Below are 25378 nucleotides of genomic sequence, written 5' to 3'. Positions count from 1 at the left end.
GTGCCCACCATCGGAACGCCCTTTTCATGCGAGACATGACACAAACTAGGTCGTTGAAGGAACCTGTGATTTGACGCCATTGTCCGTCTAACTCTTCTTGAATGGGACGTGTCCTTAATCTGCAATGAGGAATGAGTGCGATGCACGATGACGCCATTCCCAGAAATGACTTCAGTAGTCAGACTGAAACGCACTGTTTTGGCAGCAGAAGTGATACTAGACGCAGAATCCGTTGTTGATGTTCCAGGGACACAAATGCTTTTGCCAAAGTTGTATCCAATGTGGCTCCTGGAAAATCTTTGGAAAGAGCTGGACACAATTGGGATTTCTCCACGAAACACCTTCTGGCAAAGGGATGTATGCTGCATCAGCTGTCTGCGAGACTGCGACTTCAGGAGGCAATCGTCGAGATACGGAAATATCTGGACACCTTGGAGACGTAAATAAGCCATTACAGGCGCCAACATCTTTGTAAAGACTCGTGGGGCAAAACGAAGGCCGAATGGCAAGACCTTGAACTGGAAATGTTTCTGCCCCACCCGAAAACGTAGAAACGTCCGATGACGCTGTAGTATTGGGACATGGAAGTAAGCATCTCGGAGGTAGATTGTTGCCATGAAATCTCCGACTAAGGGCAAACGCAAGATCTCTGTAAGCGTTAGCATGCGAAATGATTGACTCTTGAGATACTTGTTTAGCGCTCTCAAGTCCAATATTGGGCGCCAATCCCCGTTCTTCTTTACAATAAGGAAAAAACGGGAATAAAACCCCTTCCCTCTTTTAGTCCTGGGCACCACCTCTACTGCACCCTTCTGAATCAGAAGATGAACTTGATGGAAAAGTTCCTTGATGTGAGGGGGTGGCGGTCCGGAAGGTGGAGTTGGAGGGGAAGTATGGTAATGAATTCCAACGCATGGCCCTTGTCTACAATGTCTAGAACCCAACGGTCCGAGGTGATGGAGGACCATTGAGAACCAAACAGGGAGATTCGACCTCCAATCTGCTGGGTTGAAGGCAAGTCATTGTCGTTTGTTAGAGGGTCCCCTGTAGGAGGATTTTCCTCTATAGGTCTTGGCTGGCTGTTGGCGAGACGACTGTTGTCGGTTATTTGAGTAACGCTGGTTGGTTTGAATATGGGAGCGATATTGATTGCTTCCTCCTCGAAAATTAGAGTTGGTGCCTCGTCCTCTAGCACCCCGAAAGGGCTGCTTCTTAAATTGTAGGGTTCCTAAGGCACGTGCCGTATCCGTATCCTTTTTAATGGACTGGAGTGCCTCATCAATGTGAGCTCCAAAGAGTAATTCGCCATCATATGGCATGTCCAGAACCTTTGCTTGAACTTCCTAACGGAAGGAGGTGGAGCGCAACCAGCCTTGTCTTTGTAAGACAGCTGCTCCCGCAAGCTGTCGGAAACCAGTGCAGCCTACATCCACTGCACAATCAATCAGTTCTTCTGATGTTCTTTCGCCTTCCTGGAGAAGTTGTAACGCCTCCTTTATAGAAGCATCCGGAAGCATAGCCACATATGCGGTCATGTCTGCCCAAATCTGGCGGTCGTATCGATCCAAAATGGCCATCGCATTAGCCGCCCTCACTGTGGTGGAAGAGATGGTGGAGAACTTGCGGCCTATAGCGTCAAGGCGACGGCCCTCACGGTCTGGTGGCGCTGTGATAGTGGATGCAGGATTCCGGGATCCCCGCTGGGCTGCCTGTGTAAAAACCGAATTCGGCTTCGGCTGGCCAATGAGGCATGCTGGGATTCCTACAGGCGCCTTATACTTCTTTTCCAATCTTGGCAATTGTGCAGGCAAGGAATTTGGTGTTTTTATAAATTCTTCTCCTTCAGCCCAGATGAAATCAATAATTGGAACAGTATGCACCTGTTTGAATGGCTGACTTTTTAAAATTGTAGAGGAAACAATCCTCCTCTCTTTGAACACGTGGTAGCTTAAAACGTTGAGCCGCTCTGTCCATTAGCTGATGGAAACTTGCAATATATACTGGAGGAGAATCCCCTTGCGGCACTTGAGATGGGGACGGTGTTTGAGTCCTATAGTCATCCCACTCCGCCATATTATCATCAGCATCCACATCCGTAACATCCCCATCTTCTCGATCAGGTGGGTTCTCCTCCTCATCATCCGGATACACAGTTGCGTGTACCTGAATGGATGTATGTCTTTGAGTAACTGCAGGTGGTGGAGGCACGAAAGGAGTAGCTGACGGCTCCGCCGTAGGTGTTAAGACGGAAGGGACAGTAGACACCTGTGGTGATGGAGGGAAACGTCTGTTACAATCATCCAACATATTCTGTAGGTTAGAGATGAGCGACAAAGGTAACATCGCAGTTGGAATTTGAATAGGCACTTCTTCCTCTTGGCCATATTGCTCCTCCTCATCATTGCTGAACTCTTGACATTTTATCATTAAATGCGATGGACTTTGAGCGTTAGTAAAGGACTCATGCACATCCATTTCAGACTCCTGGTCTGAATCCGTAGCAAACAAAGGTGAGGGAGGCAGTGTATTACCAGAAAGTGCCAGGTGGCCACTGGGAACCTTATGATCCTTGGGAGTGTCAACCTTTGACGAACCAGTGGAAGACAGAGGCAGCAAAGGAAGAGAGGCAAATGTAGATGGCATCGTAGTTGACTTTTTCCACAGTTGAAGACTCCATCGCCGACGGCAATGATTCTGCCAAAGGTGCCGTCGTCAGCGTCGACGAAGACGAAAGCTTCTTGGTCTTTGTCATCGAAAACGTCGTCGACGGTGACATCGTCGACGAGGTAACCGTCGACGGTGATGTCGTCGACGACACCATTGCTGTCGACGGAACCTTCGTCGACGTGGCAGTCGACGGGACCTTCGTCGACAGCAATGGCTTCTTCTTCATCGGAATACTCGTCGTCGAAGGCGTAGACGAAGCTAGCAACTTTACACCTTTCGTCGACGATGATCTAACTGTCGACGGAAGTTTCTTCGTCCACGACGACGAAATTGGAATGACTGACGACACAGTCTTAGAACGGAGGATCACCTTCATCGTCGACGACGTCGACGGAAAAGCTGTAGACGATCCAGAAGCCAGCGTCGTCGTGACCGTCGTCGTCAATGTACCAGAGACAGCCAATCTCGTCGACGGAACTGTAGTCGACACTGCTGTCGACGGAGGAACAGTTTTCCTCACAGAAAAACCTGTGGAAGTCGCAGCAGCAGCCTGAGAGCCAGGTCTCGTGGGCCCAGAAGTAGTAGGGAGAGGTGAAGACACTGCAGGGGCCAAAGAAAGAGACATTTTCTTCTTTTTTATAAATGGAGAAGGCAACTCCTGCACACTACTTCTTTTAGAGGCTGCTTGGGAATGGCCGGACATGAGGCTTTCAGCATCAGAAAGTACATGCTCCTTGTCTTTTAGTCTCTGAAGCCAGAGGAGTAAACGGCCTTCCCTATCTTTTAAAGTCTTATTGGAGAAAGTTCTACAGAACTTACAATTTCCCACTTTATGGTCCGGGTAAAGACAGTAAATACACTTACTTTGTGGATCCTCTGAAAAAAGTCTTAGCTTTCCACATGAAGAACAAGCTCTGAAGAGGGACTTCTTACTTGAAGACATGTTGAAAAAACCAGGCAAAAAACAGTAGAGTAGAGAAAAACTGAGCAGAGCTCAGGGAGACTCCCATACACACGACGTGCGGTAGAAAATCTGAGGTGCTGAGCTCTCAGGAGAAGGTTCTTAAGGATTGCTGACGCCTGATTGGCTGCAGTTTGGACCAACATAATGACAAGGATAGACTGCATATGGTCTTTTCCTTTTCCCATGAATTCCTATGTAGAAATGTGGTTAGGCTGTTTATGCCTTTTTTTTCTAGTACATATTTCAGGTTTTATGTTATTTCATATATACATATATAGTATATAATTGCTATTTTATTTACCGTGGGACTCCCACTCCGACGACGGGGAATATTCAAGCATGTGAATCTATGAAAGACACCCTAATACTGGAGAATAGTGATTACATTTTAGTTGTGACATAATTTTTCCTGCTGCCTGCAACTAAGGGGAAAGGCCAGTCACAGAGCATAATTTCAGCAGCAGATTAAACAAGGAAAATAGAAACTGTCTTTTCATTCTTCTGATCTGTTTTCCTTAATGAACAGTGATCAGCAGAAATGAGCTTTTAATGGCAACATACTTATTTTTCCCCCACGCTATAAGTAGTTACCGGAAAGATAAAATATCTCTGCATGTTTCTACACAATCTGTGCTACAACATTTATTATCTGACAAACTAAACGGATTCCTTTATTTTGTGCAACAAATTAGTAACTACTTGTGGTGTGTTTAATTTTGCACTACAGATTCCACTTTATTCCTCATGTCTGCAAACACACTCTTGCTTTCATATAAAAGAGCAAAACACCAAGGATTTAAACCATTTGGGAGAAACGTGATGTTGTGACGATGTATTATGAGAAATAAGGTACCACCCACAATACATCATAAGGCAAGCCACCTCAGAGTTCCTTAACATATAGGAAATCGGCCTTTGGCCTTGTTCCGCTAGACACAGAACTTTTCTGTGACTTACAGGATCCTTATAATGTACGGCAATGGGCACTTTATCACATATGCATGGTTAGCAACATAGAAGCAACTCAAGTGACTGTCAACTTGCAATGTGAACCCAGGGATGCTAACAGTAGCAAATCACAGTGTGGGCACAATTGCATGTGTAGTGTTTAACATGTCAAATACACAGATAGTGAATTGCTGGCAAACAGTGGCTATTCTACACTCTCATTTAAGATAAAATATAACTATTTCTTATCATCTTGCATTTGAAGAAGCTTCTTACGTGGAGTTTTGAAGGCCGTCATGTGCATCAAAGGGTTATACTTTGTTGGGCCTAACCTCCCAGTGCATGGAGCAGTGAATGGAATTCGGTATTATGTCAAGAGTCTGTGTGAAGGAACACCTAACACATGAGAATTTGCTGACAGAAAAAAGAAGCAACCACAAACTAGGTGCTATAGGGGGATAAAGAGGACAACCCGCCCCCCACTCAACGCGTTACAAACCAACAATGAACCTGTCCATCCAGGGTTACACCCAAATCTGCGTTTCCCAAAAATGTTATAACTCCCTCACAGACTTATTTAAGTCACGGTGTTGTGGTGTATCTTAATTAAAATAATCTACCATTATAGGCCCACCCATGTACAGGCGGAGAAGTGTGGAACAGAGAGAAGCACCTCCCGGTAGCAACACCAAAGGGACCACTGGCTGGTACTCGCCAGCAGGTCCACTTATCATCATTGGTTACCTTCTCTCTGAATAAAAGAAATGTGTGTGTTATTATAAACAAAATCTCAACCCCATGAAATCAACAAACAATAGAAAAACCTAAATGTGAGTGTGCTATCTATGCATGCTATTACAATGCATGCCCCTTGGGCCCCGTGAGAATATAAACAGATAATCCTCACCATTAAAAATTGGTAAAGCTGACTGACTTGAAATAACTTTATTCAGTGCTGTAAGCTTTCCAAATTAAAAATGGTGCCCATGAAACCACGATCAATTATTATGAGCCAACATGTTTCGTTGCCAAGAGACAATTCGGGCAACTTCGTCAGGGCTACTAGGGTTCCAAATCAATACTTCATGGGAGGTTCACATCAAAACCTATGATGGTATGAAATAAAAGATAGAAAAACGCCATCTGTAAAAACCACTTCCCAACAGTGATATACTCAGACTTCACTTTAGGTACATAGAAACTCCCGTACTGTTTGGTTGCGTCTATACTGCATACCTACAACCATCATCAGGGAGACCCACGCATCAGCTGATCGCGTTCCCCCTCGGTGACTGCCAACAGGACCTATCACCTACAAGGATTAGTGAGACAGTCATGCCTCAATAGCATGTAACATCCAACATTACCAAAATGCGGTGCTCTAAATTCTCTTTTCCGCATCACCCGTCTTTATCAATAGGCAGAATATAATACACAAATGGCTATTATTATCGTAATGCAATCTATAGTGCTGCGCCATTATCTGCCTCCCCGCGTTATCAAAAACCTATGGGCTTCTTCCGAATGAAACTTAAAGATAGTTGCAGCTGCCTGTTTCATTCCAAACTACAATGAAACTGGCCCGGGAGCCCCGCGCGACAACTACAAGCGATGGCATACTTCTATCGCCACGCTCCCTCGCAAGACCACCCGATCAGACATCCCGCTTACCGCTACCGGTCACGTCCGGTGGCCAAATCCTTCAGCACAAGGCCCGCCGGGAGCGTGCGCGAGTAAATACTCATTCTCGTCCCGAATCACGTCAATGACGTGATTCTCACGGGACATCCCCACAGTGGCGGCCATCTTAGAACGGGTTAAAAAACCCCTTCTAAACACTGTATGTATTACTATACATGGAAAGTAAACCAGCAACAAGCGTTAGAACACAATTCCGATACCAGCATAATAAGTGAGATTCATCACACCAAATTATGAATAAAGAATAAATTGTGTATATAGTATCGAAATTTTTACTTAAATGGCCCATGCATATTAAGGCACACAATTATAAAGCCCAAGTCAATCAACAAGAGCTCCCTAGCACTGATGTTCATGACTCCCTGCAGTTCATAAAATTGTCGATTAATACTGCCCTATGTATAGTATATAGTCCTCCTCAAAGCCGCTTTTAGTATCTATATACCACGGGGTACAATGTAGCACTCAACACATCAGTGACCCCCAGACATATGAGAATCAATCGAATAACCAGCACTTATGTGGTGTACTCGGGGGCCAGGCAGAGCCATTACCAAAGTACGTTGGGTGGGGTGTAATGTTCAGGCCAGGTGTGAGCCACAAAGAGGCATGGGAAGGTCTTTTCTTGAGCAACTAGAATCTGGTGACTTTGTTACACTCGATCGAGTCGTTCAGTCCAAGCTTATCTGCCTTTTCAGAGAAAATCCACTTAGCCTCCTTTCTCGCCAGAATTGATTCAATATTATGGGTCTCACCCATAACCCTTTCAAGAACAGTCCACCTCAGATCCCTGGGGTCATGCTGTTTATCTTGAAAGTGCTGAACCAAACGTGTGGTTAATTTCTTCGCCTTAAGAGTACTAAGATGTTCTTGTACCCGAATCTTAACCTTCCTCGACATTAGACCGATATAGTGCAACCCACAGTTGCACGTCAATCTATAAATAACATTGTTGGTATTGCAATAACTAAAACTATTCAGAAACCACTCTTTACTCCCCTCCAAGATCACACTTTTAGTCGCTTTTGTCAGCCCACATACTGTACATCCTCCACAGGGGTAATGACCCGAGGGAAGCTTGGAAACCAATGGCGTTGTTAATGTGCGAGTATGCACTAGTTTGTCTTCAAGGCTTGGGACCTCTTAAACGCAAAGCGCGGGGGCGGCATCTTATTGGTAGCAGTGTCTAGAATAGACCAGTGTTTTCTCACTATCTGCCTAACTTTAATTGATAGGGGATCAAATGTGGTAACCAAAGGGAGGTATTCAGTTTTGGCTTTCATATTTCTCTCCAGAAGAGCGTCCCGAGGAGTATTCAATGCTCGTTTGCGTGCTTGTTTAATGGTTTTATAGGGATACCCTCTTGCTTTTAATTTTACCACTAGTTCCTCTGATTGTTCCACGAATGTTTCTGTTGTGGAGCAGTTGCGCCGGTAACGCAAAAACTCACCTACCGGGAGATTGCCCTGAAGGGACCTGGGGTGAAAGGAACTGTAGTGTAACAGGGAATTCCTATCACTTGGCTTCTGATGAACATTGGTAACCAAGCCCTGACCAACAGTCCACATCCAGATATAAAGCAGAAGTATTGCTATAGGACCAAGTAAACCGTAAGCAATCATCAGCCTGATTGAGCCACGCAAAAAATGTAGTCAAAAGGCCCTCTGATCCAGTCCAGGTACAGAGGACATCATCAATAAAAAAGAAGCAACCAAATCGGATAACTGGTCCATACTTGTGAACTATCTGTATCTTCTTCAAACGCAGTAAAGTCTGCAATGCTTGACCAGCATCTCATAGGACCAATACAGGAATGGTAATCTTCTTCTGATCTAAGAAAGGCGGAACATGGCAGGAGCATGGTGATGTGGAAGAAAATTAACAGAAGGACAAACCTACCACTATCATCGCTGGGCTTTTCTTTCTGAGGAGTGGGTTCTTCCAGTACCGGCGAAGTAGGTGATGACTTGAGAGAGATGAAAGATGGAAGCTTCTGTAATCCGGAGGGGCCAGCGTTTTCCGACAAAGACCTCTCTTCATGGGACCTGCTGACCCTAAGACAAAAAATTGTGGACACAATTAAAAACACAAACCCAACATGAATGTGAGAAAAAAATGAAGAAAAGCTTGCTGCAAATATTGACTGTTCATATTATTCGATGCAAAAAGGTTAACATCTTCTGCTACATTACATCTTCAATCATTTTACAAGTCTGACAGTGCCTTTCCATGCAGTGGGGATTGAGTATCAGACTTTTTCCTATGTCCTGAGGTTGAAGGGACCATGCAAGTCTGTATATGTCCTGACTAACCAGGAGGATGAGGCTACAACAGAAAGTTCTTTCTCTAAAGCCTTCTGGACTCTGTTGGGCAGCTCAATCAAGTACTCATGGCCTACCTCAAGGAAGTTGGTGCCCGGGATGAGTCAGGCATCATTTAATGCAATAAATCCAGTCACAATAAAGATAAATATCCAGCAACGATTACTTCTTCGAATTTATGGAGTTTAATGAACTCCATAAATTGCAAAACATAACAATTTTCTGTTGGGCTCATCTTCTGAGGTTTGCACACTGGGTACGGTTCCTAGTCCACAAATAATGGACCATTTTGGACACCTTTAATTGAAAACAATTAGGCAATATTATCCTATGGGGTTTCATAACCATGGGCAGCTCTGAAGCTCTCCAGAGTGCCCCTCTCCAAGCCATTGAGGCCGTTATGTACCCTGGGGAACACACTACATAACCTTGGAGAAAACAATTCAAGCCCACATTAAAGTCTTTAAGATAATCAAATTGTATTAAAACTTAATAAAAGTCAGTTATCCTGATTTCTTGAAGTTGCCAGGGGCAGCAGAATTACTTGGATTAGCATCTCAAATCTACTGATCACAGTCAAGAAATTCCACTTCCAGTGGTCAACTGATATGATTTGGTAGCCCAAAACGTTTAAAGGGTTGTGGTATAAAAATTCCAATACTGGCCCTCAACGGTACCTAGGCTTTCTTCTTGTTAGTATAAGGGAATCATTTAGGAACCTTTGAAAAATGTACCTCGGGCCTCCTTCATGATAGTGGCGAGAAGCGAATGGTTTTGGGCACAAGTGTGCCAACACAGCAGATGAAGTGAGTTGGAATTGGATATAACCCCAAAGTATACTCATAGGCTCTCAAAATAACTCACACTCCACACACAAACAAACCCTTGTTCTGTTCAGGCAATGGACCAACTGGATGTGTGAACACTGCACAGTACTGCAGGGTTAAGGGATCCCAAGAATGGCTGTGGGGCACATCATGCGGAACACCGTCCTGAAGCTGACAACATGCCAGACCTAGTTTAACCCCTTCGCTGCGGCTGCGATTTTACCGCTGTGCGGTAAACAAAAGAACAGGGCGGGGCCGTGACGAACCCCAGCCGTCATCAGCACACGCCCACCGCGGGGCATGACGGCTGGGGTTCGTCACCAGCATGGGAGGGGTTAAGGAGGAGGAGCAGTGAGCATGGCTTCTGGTTATACATGGATTTGCCACGAGGACAGTTCACTGAATTCAAGAAAGCCAACATTTGTTCATGGGAATGTGGCCACCAGGCAGAGTCACGCTTCAGCAGGTAGCTCACCTTCATCTGTAAGTAGGAACATTTGAGCTCCCTTGTGTCTGTGAGGGATGTTGAAGGCTTCATGGGTGCTCCGGGGTTGGCTGTCGCCATACACGTAGGCAGGACTATCGGCACAGGAAGGGTGGCAGTTCCACAGTCATAGCTTCAGGCTAAGCCCTAGCCAAGGGAACCAGTTACAAGGGAGGATGACACAGTGCTTGCAAAGGAGCCACTCAGTGGCAAACTTCAGCACCTCGTCAAAGATAAAAAGTGCTACGTAAATGCAATTACAATATAGTACAACTATAACTATATTCGGCAGGCAGTCAAGTGCTGGCTGGATCTGCAAGCTCATGATGTGTGGATCTCAGCCAGACATCTATCCTAAGAGTAAGTGGTTGACTGAGCAGACTATGAGCCTGATTTAGATCGCGGCAGACGGGTGACTCCGCCACAACGCTAACGGATATCCCATCCAACGCACCATAAATCCCGTAAAATATAATGGGATTTATATTTCGGCACACAGGATATCCGTCACCGTTGTGGCGGAGTCACCCGTCCGCCAAGATCTAAATCAGGCCAATGTAGTTCTTTGAACAGCAATCATCGTCCATTCTGCACATGCAGTCACACCATGAAAGAGTTGTTCACACTCCCATTGAGAGGGGGGGGGGGGTCGATCCCCAAAACTGAGGACTACAGGACATTTACAAGAGTGAGTCAATATGCCTCAGCCCTGTGGGGCAGGTATGTTGTACCTGCAAGATGGTCACCATCCAATAGAGGAAGTCGGGAGGCCCCTCCCTCTGTAATACACAGAGAGTTCCCTTTTGGGGGCACAGTGTACCATTCGACCACAAGGATGTCACCAGGAACTGAGGGAATTGGTGTTCAGAAGTTTGGGGCCGCTCATAAATCGCTTTAACAAAAAACGGAGAAGAACGTCTGGGGACAAGTGAGCAAAGATGACAGCTGGTGGAAACAACTTTTGCCTTTCATCCTGACAAAGCCATATATAGGTGTTAGTGTCAAACAGCACACTTGGACATAGTACTGTTGGGATGCTACTAAAATACAACTCATATCTCCTCATCATCTTCCTCATCAATGAGGTCAGAGCACCCCATCCCCTTCTCGAAACTGGCATCCTGCTGGCTAAATTCCAGCACACTTTTTTTAAACACTGAATTGCCTCTGCCCCCCTCCAAGAGTACTTACATCGTATGTTTAACATCTTTTGTGGGTACGTAGCTGCCCACAGACCCTTAGGTGTGTTGTTCTGAATGTTGATCCCCACGCCCATGCTGGGTGTGGGAGTTGCAGCTGGAGAAACAAAGCAGACGGAAGAGAATGGTGGTGAATGCTTTGAGTTTAGCACTTCGTTGGCCTCTGTGGGGCTTGACCTGAAGGAATAGAAGTGGCAAGTCCTCCTTCTCAAGGGACACACTGGGTGCCACTGCCATGGGCTGGGACAAGTAGTACTAGATGGTAGGGAAGTGAGTGCAGCCAGGCAGTGCCTGGAGACACTGCTGCTCTGGAGGAAGATAAACACTGGTCAATGCTGAATTCTCCTGGAAGACATCAGCTCTCCAGAGCTTCTTCTCATCCTGCAACAGCTTAGAGTCAGAGCAAACATTTACGAGACCGAGTCCAGCGGTTTTGAAAGCAAACAAGTAGTACAGAAGAAGCAGAAATGTCCTAATTTTCTTCCCACATGCTCTTTTACTTAAGGCCTTCCGGGACTCCACAGAATAAGATGATAAGGACAAGGATCCTGATCCGGATCTCATACAGAAAGAAGATTCCTGTGGAAAGAGGATAAGCCAGACTCGATGGCTTATGTGAGGCCCACTCTGGCTCTTCCATAACGCTGCAGTGGTGGTTTGTTTCAGCAAGCCACACAACCTTCATATGTCAAGACTACAATGCATCATGCGCTCAAGTGCTTCATTTTCTATAAATTGAGACATTTGTTTAAGGTGTTGTTACCAGCGTTTATGTTACAGATGTATTTTTTTATTTGTATGTTTCAAAGCGCTCTGTCGCCAACTGGTATCCTGGCACAGGTCATAACAGCTAGGGGAGATACAGGAAAAGATATAAGAGTAGACCGCAGGGAAAAACAAGGCATAACTCCAGGTATAGGCGACTAAGGGCCAGATGTAGGTTGGTGTTTGACATGTAGGGGGCTTGAGATTTACAGAATCAGTAAATTTACCGAATTGGTAAAATACCGAATCGGTAACTTTACCGATTCTGTAAATCCAGATGTGGGTGGCACAGTAAACAGTGCCACAGGCCCTTAAGAATTCGTTATTTACCACCCAATACTATTGGGTGGTAAATAACGAAGTCCTGTGTACATGCATATCTGTGCATGTACACCTGTGCCATGTGACACACAAACATGCCCTAAGGGCATGTATGTGTGTCACATGGCACACAAGCCAGAAATAGGGGTGCTACAGGGTGTCAAAGTGACACCCTGTCCCCCTTGGCAATTCGGTATTTTTACCGATTCGGTAATTACCGAATCAGTATTTGCCATTGATTCCTATGGGCTTCAAGGCCCATAGGAATCAATGGCAAATACCGATTCGGTAATTACCGAATCGGTAAATACCGAATCCTACCGATTCGGTATTTGATACCGAATGATTACCTACATTTGATTTACAGATTCATGAATACCGAATAGGTAAAATTCGGTATTTATTAATCGGTAAATCTAATTTACCTACATCTTGCCCTAACTTCCAGTTACTAGGGAAAGAGCCAGGTCTTAAGCACCCCCCTAACATTCAATAGATCGGCCATAGATCTTAGGGAGGGAGGAAGTGAGTTCCAGATCTTGGGTGCACAGACCATAAAGTACCTGCCACCTTGACTGGATTTCCTCAACTTAGGTTCACAAAGCAAGTTGGCTGATGCAGATAGAAAAGCTCTATTAGGGATGTATCTTCTCAGTCGCTTTTGAAGGAGAACAGGGCCCATACCATGGAAGGCTTTAAAATCCATGCAAAGAGATTTGAAGTGGATTCATTGCTTAAGTGACAGCCAGTGCAACTCCCTTAGTGCCAGAGAGGCAGAAGCTCTGCAAGGTCTGTTTAAGGCAAGTTCAGCAACTATGTTCTGGACTCTAGACAGACGGTGTAGAAAGTAATCCGGAGCATCTAAGAGAAGAGGATTGCAGTAATCCAGTTGACTGATGATAACGCTACGGACAACCAAGGCTCTGGAAAAAGGAGCGAGCACCGGCAGGCTTTCAAAAGCACTGTAGTGAAGTAGGATCTGCTTTCATGGTTAAAAAGCATGCTTTTTGCTTGTGGTATACTGTTTTCTGACTAGTCTGACTGGGATCCTGCTAATCCAGGTCCCAGTCACTGTGCTCTCTCCCTAAATTGGACTATGGTAATGCTTTGATGCTTTACCAGCTGGCTACTGGTGTACCCTTCTAAGTCCCTAGTATACTCTACTAAGGTACGCAGGGCATGGGTACACCAGGAGTCTCCCATTGGCTGCAGCATGTATTGTGCCACCCATGTGAGACCACGCAAACTGACCACAGGCCTGCCATTGCAGCATGTGTAAGTTGGTGCTAGCACCTCTTACCAAAGATATACGTTTCCTTATATCTGAGGTCACTGCACTTAAAACCTATAAGTCACCACTAAGTCAGGCCTATCAATCCTGAAGTCAGGGTGCTAGGTTATAAGTGTGAGGGTGCCCTGCCTGAGTCCATTCTCCAGGCTTTGTAAGTACAGTCAGCCATTTAATACATATAGTGGACATCAAGTCAATTACGAGAGGTCTAACAATATATTTTGGCTGCAACAAAACCGGTCATGTTTGCCATAAAACATGTTGAAATCCTACCTCAACACTGATTCCAGTGTTGGATGTCGGATCCATGTACTGGGGGGCTGCCATAGGGATCCCCCCTGTATTCCCGGTACCAGCCTTCCAGGGTCTAACAGCAAGCTAGTGCTGCTGCCAACCACAGGCACAATTCTGCCCTCCTACTAGCAGACGACATATTACAACACCTTGGCAAACCCTGAGCTGCCGAGCAGTGATTACATGCACAAGACACACTAGCAGACAACATATTGCAACACCTTGGCAAACCCTGCGCTGCCGAGCAGTGATTACATGCACAACCCACACTAGCAGACGACATATTACAACACCTTGGCAAACACAGCGCCGCCGAGCACCTGAGTGGGCCTGCCACAGGGGATGGGGTCCCTGGGGCTATTAGTGGCCCGGGAGGGGGGCCACGCTGCCCCCCTCGCCAAAATGACATTTTTTAATTAGAAAAAAAGGGCTGGCCCCACGCCGCCCTTATTGCACCACTCTGCAAACGCGCCCCCTGGCGCGTTTGCAGAGGGGGAACAAATTCCTCCCTTGAATACTGGGGGTCCCTGGGGGCCAACTAGCCCACCAGGTACCTCTAGTATGCTTCAGGGAGCTGCGTTGCAGAGAGGTGTCCTCTTTGCACCTCTCTGCAACGCAGCTCTGTGGCGCTTACTGAAGGTATCTGGTGGGCTAGTTGCACCCCAGGGACCCTCAGTATTCAAGGGGAGTTAATCCCTCAACTTAAAACGCGCCACAGGGCACGTTTGCACAGTGGTGAAGGGAGGGGGCGGGGCCTGAGTTCACATGTGTGCAAACACGCCCTGTGGCCGGTTTAAGTTGGGCAATTAATTCCTTGTCAATACTGAGGGTCCCTGGGGGCCAACTAGCCCACCAGCTACCTCCAGTAAGTGCCACGGACCTGCGTTGCAGAGTGTTGTAAAAAGGGGCATGGCCTCTGAACACCTCTCTGCAACGCAGCCTCCTGGCGCATACTGGAGGTACCTGGTGGGCTAGTTGGCCCCCAGGGACCCACAGGATTGAGGAGGAATTAATTCTCTAACTTAAAACGCGCCACAGGGTGTGTTTGCAGACATATCACCTCAGGCCACGCCCCCTTCCTTCACCACTGTGCAAACGCGCCCTGTGGCGCATTTTAAGTTGGGGAATTATTTATCTTTCAATACTGAGGGTCCCTGAGGGCCCAACAGGTATCTCCAGTATGCGCCAGGGAGCTGCGTTGCAGACAGGTGTTCAGAGGCTGTGCCCCTTTTTACATCTCTCTGCTATGCAGCTCTGTGGTGCTTACTGGATGTACTACGAATTCAGATTTACTCACCTGTTATCAGGAGAAACCCAGTGCTGTATCTTTTACCCCTGCACTGACCCTGAAAAGTAATTGTAACCATACTTACCAGTAACTTGTATTTTCTTCCATAGGAATCCATTGTCTGGTTTTCACCAGAAAAGTTTCTAAGTGTCTATTTTCACAAACTAAAAATGTTCTTTAAAAATCGCCAGTATGACTTAAACGTATTCTTTCAACTGTTTACAGGAGCTGCACCAGTGCTGGATCCAGGATCTACCTCTTAGTAAGAAAAAGTAACAATAACACTACTTACCTGCTAAGTGAATTTCCTCCCATAGGATAACATTGGTGATTCTATGTGAAACAAATTTGTGTCAACTTTTAAAATACAATATTATTCCTTAACAATCACTACTTTAACCAAAACGCTTTTACTCAACTGTTTACAGGAGATGTCCAAGGACTGAATCTAGGATCCAGTCCTGTGGTTAGAAAAGTAATCCGTACAGTAACTAATAGCATTTAACTAGAAATTCACATTGAGCTCATTGTGTTTGAAATTGAGTTGCCCATTGCAACAACTATAACTACTGTACTTAAAAGTCTATTGCCTATTTCCAAAGTATTTAAACTAAAGTAATTAATTCTGAGAGAGTATATTTCGTAATGCAGTGTATAATGTAATTTTAATGTAATTTAAAAAATAAAATATCTAAAAATAAATAGTTTAAAAAATTTAGTAAATCAGTGTCAAGCAAATAAATATAACAATTAATACATTTAAAAATTGTCATTTACAAAACCTTTGAAATTCACTGAAAAAACCATAGGTTTCAGATATGTTATAGTTAGGAATTAGCATTTAAAAAAACCTTAAAAATTCACTGAAAAAAATATATGTTTTAGGGGTGTTATAGTTAGCTGGACATTTCACTCGTACAAAACCATTGAAATTCCTCTGTTATAGTTAGTTGTACTAATTGTAACTCTCGCGCCCGCAATCCACTGCCGATGATGTCACATATTACATCATTCATGACAGCACTCCGTCCATCATCTCCTTGTGTTTGCCCTAAGTTGGCAGGGTATGCCCAGACGTGGGTCCCTTGCTCACTTTGCCACTGGATTCAAGATAGCCTGGCTGATGAGGGTTATGAACCCGAAACCGGTCCCAGGATGCTTGTTTCCGGTCCAGGGAAGACATGGCTTGGCAGTTCGGGCTGGACTGTTCCCATGAGGCACAGGGCCAGACTGATTTGCATATGGCCATGTCTGAACTGGATTGGCGGAGTGAGCTAAAGAATAGTGATGGATTAAACCCAGATCAGTTGACTGGGGGTGAGTGCTTGATTTGCTCAAACGCTCCGTCCATTATCCCCTTTTGTTTTGCTTTGTTCGCCCAAAGTTGGCAGGGTATGCTCAGACGTGAGTCCCTTGCTCACTTTGCCACTGGATTCAAGATAGCCTGGCTGATGAGGGTTGTGAACCCGAAACCGGTCCCAGGATGCTTGTTTCCGGTCCAGGGAAGACATGGCTTGGCAGTTCGGGCTGGACTGTTCCCATGAGGCACAGGGCCAGACTGATTTGCATATGGCCATGTCTGAACTGGATTGGCGGAGTGAGCTAAAGAATGGTGATGGATTAAACCCAGATCAGTTGACTGGGGTGAGTGTTTGATTTGCCCAAACGCTCCGTCCATCATCCCCTTTTGTATCGCTATGCTCCTTTTCCTAGCCAGTCCGCATCTCTCAGGGCTTCAGGTGCTAGAAATCCTAACCTTATCAGAGTAGGCCTCTAGTCCCCAGGTGAACTGGAAAAAGTTACTCCTGGTTCTAATATGTGACTATCGATGCACTGTGGACTAGCAAGTGTCCATCCATCCCATTGCGGAAACTGAGCATTCCTTACCTAGGCTTCCCATCTCTGCGTACTCGGACCTTTCTTGGAGTCTCAACCTTATACCACTTATTCCCAAAATGAAATGTGATTTCCAGGGATAGGAACGGCTCCCACTGAACCTACTAGGGAGAGTAGCTCTATTAAAATGATGATCCTTCCCAGATTCTTATATACCCTCCAACATTTCCCATTTGCCAATTTGACCAGCTGGTTTAGGAAATTTACTGCTATAGTTCGGAACTTTTTGTGGGCAAAATAACCACCTCATATAGCATTTGGTACATGCAGGCATATTATTGGGTATTCCAACTCCTGGTGATTTATGACTAACTGACTGGAGGGTGGGCTGACCGGACATACATGTTGGAACTCACTCTGCAGGGTTTAGATATAATCCTGGAGCTGCTCTATGGCGACCCCATTGCCTGCCATCGCCCAGATCTGAACATAGTAATCATAAAGAAATGGCAGCATTACCCTTTATGGACTGAGATAATACACCTACACAGTTTACTCCATTATGGGAGGGGAGGTAGTTTCACCACACGGCTCGTCTTGAGGGCTTCTGCAACTGGGACAGAATTGGGCCTACAACTTTGGGTGATGTATGGCAAAATGGACATCTTTGTTCTTTCAAATATCTACATCAGCAATTTTTGTGGTCTCTTACACAGTTTCATAAACACTTACAACTCTGTCATGCTCTGCCCTACCACTTATGAGAGTCCACCGACCTACCTGAGTTTAGCCCCCTTAAGGCCAAGCTACTTCTGGGGTGCCTCGGCAAAGGGGCAATTTTCCACATATGTTGCATACTGGTACAGAAGAACTCCTAACCTTTAAACAGAAATGGGAGGAGGGGGAAGGCCCTCTGGAGGATGCGGAATGGCGTGATGCACACATAGCCCCTCAGAAAATGTCCATTTCCTCCAAGATGCGACTGATCGAACTACACTATCTTCATACCAACTACCGGTCACCCAACAGCCTGTGGCATGCGAGTAACATCCTCCAACCCACGTGTTTCCGCTACACCAAGATGGACACATAGGGTTTTCCACATTGTATGGTGCTGCCCCAGATAGTGGGGTTCTGGAGTGGAATAGAAAAAATACTCTCCTAGGTCCTGGGCAGGGTAGTGTATTTAACCCCAAGAGTAGGTTTGCTTGGCATATTGAAAGACTGGGGCAGTTCCAGCTGTGATCGAATTACAGTGGGGTTGGCCACATTGGTTGCTAAGAGAGACACTGCCTGCAAATGGAAATCCCCCCGGCTTCCATCCTGGCTGAATGGTGTTTGGGAGTAGACTGGTATGCCAAAATGGAACAGCGATCTACAAGGCACGGGGATGCCCACAGAAGCATACTAAGATTTGGGGTAGGGGAAGACGGTGGGCTTATTATCGGCTTAAGAACAATTGGGGGTGGGGCTATAACTAAGAATGTAATAGCCCAGTATAAGATTGCTACTATTGTATTCAAACTGAAACGGTCTGTATTAAGTGTTTTACTGATGAGAACAATAAAATTGAGTAATTAAAAAAATTAATTGCTGTGCTGCAGGATGCTGCAGGCCGATTATGTTTGGTATACACTCTATTTCCCTGATGGCTAGAGCACTCTCATTTTTTACATTTAGAGGTTATTATTTTCTACTAAAACAACAACATAATGGATTTTAAAATTGGACACTTGCCCCAGGTGAGGGCATTACCAAACAATCAAATCTTGTCTCCCTAAGTCCAACATTTGCTCAATTTGCAAACTGTACATAGTAAGCTCTGTGCTATGTATCCACATTACCTGAGCAAATTCCCAAGTTTCAAAGTGTGAGGTTCTTGCTCGCTACTTTAATATAGTACCAGTACATCACCAAGTTACTGCATTCAGAATGTGTCAGACATATGCCTCCTGTAGGATGTTTAATCAGAGTGACCAACAAAGAAAGGAAAAAGGAGAGTATAGTTTAAGAGATTCATTCCCTAGCGTCGGTTACATTTTTGCTCTTTGTTTTGTATGGCCTTTCTCTAAGGGCATGAGCAGATCAAGGCAATCCTGCGAGCCTCTCTTTGTCCAGCAAACAGGGCTGACCTAGCATGAACCTTTTGGGATGACTGCATAAGTCCTTAACTGGTACCTCCTGAAAGAAGTGTCCAACCCAGCAAAAGCATCTAAACGCCGAGCCTTCTAAGATCCATTATTCCATCACTTCTGTCCCTCCCCCCTACTCCCTCATACGCCAGGCAGGTAGGCTTACAGGCTTCCATGGGCTCTGATTCAGTTTCTTCAGGCTGGAATTCAAATCTGTCTCTGGGAGTGCCATACTACTCTTCTCATGGCCATCTGATTTTTTAACCCAGTCTTCCCCCTTCAATATCTCCTCGCCATGACTCCCACCCCTTCACATACTGCGGTCACATTTGGTATAAGAGCTATCGCTAACCTAAGCACCTTCAAGCGGGTTTTCAAACATGACCTTCAGAAACCCGGAGTGCCCTTGTCTCTACAGATCCTGACAGAGGATGTCTCGTGCAGTCCTAAAGATCACCAACAGTCTCTGAACACGACTGTATACTGTTTGACAAGACTGTTGATAACCTCTTGTATGCTCTTTCACCAGCTTCTCTCTAAAATGCTAGATTTCTTTGGTTATCCATCCCTAAGTTTCTATTGCCTATGTACTAAAAAACGATGGAATGGAATGCCACCAGAGAAATATCCAGTGATTCAAGTATTCCTATCAAATGCATTTCTTTACTGTAGAAATTATTGCATGCCACGACTGTTTATTTATTTATTTATTGGATAATTGTATAGCACTATGTGTCGATATTGGCTACTCAGAGCACTATGGTTGACCAATGAGAGGAAGAGAAAGCTAGAGTTCAATCAGTAAACTGAGGTCGTAATTAAACATTCTTTAATCACAACCCATGAAAGGGACGAGAACAGTTCTAATCAAGACGGAACTGGTCTTTTTTTAGACTAAACAAACAAGGTAGTTTGGTTGCGTCCCCGGGTTTAGTTTCAGGACATCTGACATCACAGGACATGTCTGCAGACTCTTTGGTTTAACCCATGTTATGCCCCTGTTTGGCTCGACTAGTCTCTGCAGAGATCCTGGTCCCTGAAAGGAGGTTGGAGGCAATCGTAGCATCCACGTGGACCAGGGCAGTGTTCATGTGGTCTCTTCCCTACAGGTTCAGGTACACTCTGGCAGCTGGCTTTGGAGTCCTCACATTGTAATGATGAACAGACTACATGCCCACAAAGTGGCTTCTCGTCATTTGAAGAAACCCTGCTGTGTGGCACTGTCCACGCCAACGGGAAGTGACAGAAATCGGGATTGGCAGATGGCCCAGCTTACCGCTGTCGTGTCCCCCTTGGGTGAGGTCACCAGCTCCTGCTGTGCTGCGACTGCCTCTCGTTTATTATGGGAGCTGGGCCTCTTATTTCAGAGCCAAGGAATGAGGGGGCACTCGCCGGCTGGCTTGCCTTCCCTCCGGCTCCGGTTCCACCATACAAGGAAGGCCTGCACAGCCGGAGGTTTCCACAGGGACATCTGCTAACTCCCAGGCCTGCACTCATGAATGGGAGACAGTGTTTGCACGTGAATGAACAGGAACCTGCTCCCACTTGGGCATGTCAGACGTTGACATGCGGTCACCGACGTTTAGGAATGATTTACACGCTGCGCATCTGGCGTGGCTAGCAGGTGAAGCTTCTAAGCGCTTTCAACGTAGGTTATAGTGACAACGGCACAGGGAGATCTACCGACGCCCTGGCTACGGCGCACGCGCTTCTGGCTGCAGGCCAATCAAGTCAAAGGAAAACCAAAGCTTTTCCACAGCACAGAGCGAGACACGCATTCTTCCTTGAAATATTACAGGTGTTGGAGAAACCTATTAAGAATATTAACCTGTTTGGGGTGGTTGTGGGTCTACTGCGGAGGAAGTCGAGCTTCCAACGGATATTGGGTTTAAAAGGATGGAGTTGGATTATTATGAGTCGGGCTCGGATCTAACCTCGAGTTGCTGCCATGGCGGGCAGGAAGGGCTCATATTTACGAAGAAGGTTCTGGAGGCACCAAGCAAACACCGTCAGACTGACATTTTTTAGAACCTTTTTTGTATTGAAAAATAACATTAAATTACAGCAAATAATAAAACTTCAGTTATTGTTATATACTTATATGCACCAAATTGCGTCCAAAATTCCACTGACACAATACAGCTTTCATTAAAAAGCTGCCCACCATCTGGCTGATGGCCGAAGCCCTCTATGAAGGAAGTAAGACTTTTGATACACTTGCATGCTTTTGGAAGGAACCAGGAAGGATCTAGGGAAGATGACCAAAAACCAAAGCCTGAATGGGATCCTAAAGGTAAGGGCGCAGCGCTGATCTGTTTCTTGATTAACGCTACTGTGATACGTTGTCGTTCAGGTAACTGAAACAGTGGACATGCTGAAGTAACAGAAACAGCGATCGTGGTGAAGACCCAGGGGGTGTGTTGGCACCGGAGGAAAGGGTCCTGTACTGGCAGTGCTATGTTTCCCTACAGTGAGTCAGAGGTAGTTCCTGTGTTCTTGCAGGACTGAAACATGGAAGCAAGGCTCCTCATGCAGCTCCTCAGAGCACACCTAGTGGTTGTTTTGCATGGCCACCAGGACTGGAGTCAGAGTTGGTACCTTGAACTTCTTGAAGGATTCAGGTCATAAAAGTCTAGGACAGAGCTGAGCCCTCTGCCCTTTTCTCTACACAGAATTAATGGGATTAATATAGCCATTCTCTTTCTGGATGTCAGACAGGCTCTGTTGCTCCTAAAGGAGGATCCTCTCTCAGCCCTAGCTAAAGTTGTTGAGATGCTGACTGATGCACAGGTGTCTAGATGGATGGTGTTGGAGAAGATGTGGAGTGTGGCTTTTCTGAACCAAGAAAGGCACCCTGCATAACTGGTAACCTGCATCCATTAGTGGCAAATGAGAGAAAACCTTCTCCCCTGCCAACACACAAAGACACTTGAGTCCATGTTCCAGGCACCAGTATCAATGAGGTCGAGTGTTAGACCTGACATCATTGGCTTGAGTCTCTCCTCCATTTTTTTCTGTTTTGCCTCCACTGTTTTACAATGATTTGCTGGTATATGCTTTGGGCGCCGTGCCACTGCTGATCAGTGCCATAGCGCAAGTGCTCCCTAGGTTAAATTGATGTATCTATTGTATCCATGTTTGGCTTATTTGGTTTACTGTCAGTCCCTAGTCTAGTGCACCAGGAGTGCCGGGGCTTGTAAATACAAATGCCGCTCGTGGGCTTGCAGCACGTGTTGTGCCACCCACAAGAGCAGCTTCGTAAAAGAATGTCTACGGGTCGGTCATTGCGAGACCCACGTGCAGCCTAGTGCTGTCACGCAGGCTGCGCAAGTATACCTACTTGCCAGCCCCTCAAACCTTCCCTTGACTTCATGTTAGTCACCCCTATGGTAGGCCCACGGGCAGGGTGCATTGTAAGTATAAGGTAGGACACGCCTGACCAAGTTGGCATGTCCTGATAGTGAATTACAGCCATCTTCGTTCTTCACTATTGCAAGGTAGCCTGCTCTCCATTAGTTAGAATGGGCCGCCGGGATTATTAATGCTATGATCCTCGCTGGCTCGGGGAGCATGGTGCAATGTCGAGTTTGGTATCCCTGAACTCGGGGTTTAATTACGCATCCGTTGGTGTGGATGGTTTTTGGACTCTGGGTTTGAAAATAGCACTTTTAGAAAGTGTCTATTTTCTTGTCTAAACATTTCTGGTTTCTGCTGGTCTTGCGTGTGTGTGACAGGAGCTGGGTGGCTCCACAGGTCTGGATGAGTCAGTGTGGGATGAGTGGGACATTTGCGTTGAGAGTAGGGGGAGAGTAGTTGTTGATAGCCTGCCCTGCCTGGTACAATGCTGGCTCCACCTCCTGCCAAGCGGCTGATGGCTCTGTGCCTGCCATGGACGATCCTAGCCCCACCTCCTGCCAGGAGGCCGATAGCTCTGCTCCTGCCAGTGTTAATGCTGGCTCCACCTCCTGCTGGGCGTCTGAGGACCCAGCCCTGCGCAATGAATAGGCCAGGTGCTACTGCCTGGCTCCACCCACAACAGACCCAGGATGTTGGGAAATTCCCCTGCATGGACAAAGGGATCAAAGCCGAAAAGGGGTATAAGAGAAGGACCCCTGAACCAAGAATTTAGATCACTTCTGACAAGGAACCCTGTAACCAAGGACAAGAGGCCTGCTGATCTGAGGACTTGCCTACCCCTTCTGCCAGTGTGCTGTTTGCTGGGGGGAATCCTGCCATGCTTCTTTATTTTTGCCAAGGAACCAGGAGAGAGGAACTGTGTGTGTACTCTCACGCTTGATAAGAAAATCTCCAAGGACTGGAAGAGTGCCAGTCTCCTGCTGAAGTCACAGGGCTAAAGGACTTCATCTGCTTAAAGTGCTATTTGCTGGAACCGTGAATCCAGCACCTCTGAAAGAACCAGCAATCTCGATGCCGACGGACGTCACCGAATCCAGCTCGACATAGTGGGTAATGGCCCCAGTGTCCCGCTTCCTCGACGACGCGGCCGCCGGGCCCGACCGACGCCAGCAGCACCGCCAGTGAGTGGGAGTACGGCTCCAGCTCCAAGGGACCTCGTGTCTGCACCGCTGCTGATCGCATCGCCCTCGTGCCCTCTCGACGCCGTGAGCGCTGCTCACTCTGTGCAACCGCATCAGACGACGACGCCTGCTGAGGCCTGATCGACACCGAAGACGCGACGCCGGATTGCTCGACGCCGCTGATCATCGTGTGCTTCATTTTCCAAAAGGTACTGTGTTGTTGGGGGTCCGTGTGACTCCGGGCTCGACGTAGCGCTCCTCGCGGTCGACGCCGAACCGTTGGATTAACGTTGCCTCGACGTCGTGTAGCCCCCGTGTGGGTTACCCTGTTGCTAAGAACTGTATTGCCAAGAAGATTTGCTTTGATACTAAAGACTTTCGTGCTAAAGAAGAACCTACCTTTGAACTATCCTTTTTCCCTTCCCAGAGTATTTATTAAGATTGTGTACATTTTTGTCGTTATTTGGTCTTGTGCTAAGCCTTATATAAAAATACTTATTTTTATAATACTACTGTGTCGTGTCCATTTGTAGTGTATTCACTTTATTACTGTATGTGGTCATAAATGCTTAACACACAGCCTCTGAGATAAGCCTGTCCGCTCTGCCAAGCTACCAAGGGGGTGAGCAGGGGTTATCGAAGGGTGTGATCCCCTTGCCCTGACTAGAAAAGGTGTGTCCCTATTTGTCGGAAGTGTATACCTCTGCCAACTAGAGACAGCCGGTTCTAACATCGAGGAATATCAGTTGCCGCTGTGCCCAGGGTAATCATAAACGTATACCCCTACTGGACATGGTTTGGGAGCAGTGCGGTATTACATGTTCCAAAGTTGCAGTCCATACTTGGCTGAAATGTTACTTGCACTGGTTTGCCAGGGGGAAAGACCATTTCACTTACACATGTTATAAGATATCTGGCCATCGTGACCTCCTTTTGAAGATGAGGAATAGCCTAAACTTAGGTCTGAGAAGAGGTGTGAATGGTGGAAAGATTTAAGGCAATGCTGACCGAGCTGCACCTAGTCTGATGATACCAGAAGAGTCTGACTCATCGCCAATCAGTTCACTTCCCCTGGTAGATGGACAGTCAAGGGATATTCCTAAACTCATTGAGTCTTGGGGCGATCAATCAATCATATAATTTGTAAAGCGCACTACTCACCCGTGAGGGTCTCAAGGTGTTGGGCTGGGGGATGCTGCTACTGCTCGAAAAGCCAGGTCTTGAGGAGTTTTCTGAAGGTCAGCAGGTCTTGGGACTGCCGTAGGTGGATGGGGAGGGTGTTCCAGGTCTTGGCGGCGAGGTCGGAGAACGACCTGCCGCCGGAGGTTGCTCTTCAGAAGCGGGGAACTGTGGCGAGGGCGAGGTCGGCAGAGCAGAGCTGGCGGGTGGGGGTGTAGAAGCCGAGTCGTCTTTTGAGGTACGTTGGTCTGGTGTTGTGGAGTGCCTTGTGTGCGTGGGTGAGGAGCTTGAAGGTTATCCTCTTGTTGACCGGGAGTCAGTGCAGGTCTCTCAGGTGGGGTGTGATGTGGCTGTGACAAGGGATATCGAGGATCAGGCGTGCAGAGGCGTTCTGGATGCATTGGAGCCGTCTCAGAAGTTTGGCCGAGGCTCCTGAGTAGAGGGCGTTTCCGTAGTCCAACCTGCTCCTGACGAGGGCCTGGGTGACCGTTCTTCTCGTTTCAGTGGGGATCCACTTGTAGATCCTGCGGAGCATGCAGAGGGTGTTGAAGCAGGAGGAGGAGACGGTGTTGACCTGTTTAATCATGGAGAGGGTGGCGTCGAGGATGACCCCTAGGTTGCGT

The 25378-nt window shown here is 46.6% G+C and overlaps 1 protein-coding gene across 1 annotated transcript in view; it reads right to left on the bottom strand.

Moving 5' to 3' along the window:
* Window positions 1–25378, bottom strand: part of ZC3H3 (zinc finger CCCH-type containing 3) — a 1776692-nt gene that overhangs the window by 221577 nt on the left and 1529737 nt on the right. Inside the window, exon 11 of the mRNA XM_086966317.1 lies at window positions 8180–8334. Within this exon, the coding sequence (XP_086822443.1) occupies window positions 8180–8334 (155 nt within the window). The remainder of the gene's footprint in view (window positions 1–8179; window positions 8335–25378) is intronic.

The sequence above is a fragment of the Lissotriton vulgaris genome, chromosome 4_1 (genome assembly GCF_964263255.1).
Source record: "Lissotriton vulgaris chromosome 4_1, aLisVul1.2, whole genome shotgun sequence".
NCBI classification, from domain to species: Eukaryota; Metazoa; Chordata; class Amphibia; order Caudata; family Salamandridae; genus Lissotriton; species Lissotriton vulgaris.
This window is presented reverse-complemented; position numbering and strand designations above follow the sequence as displayed.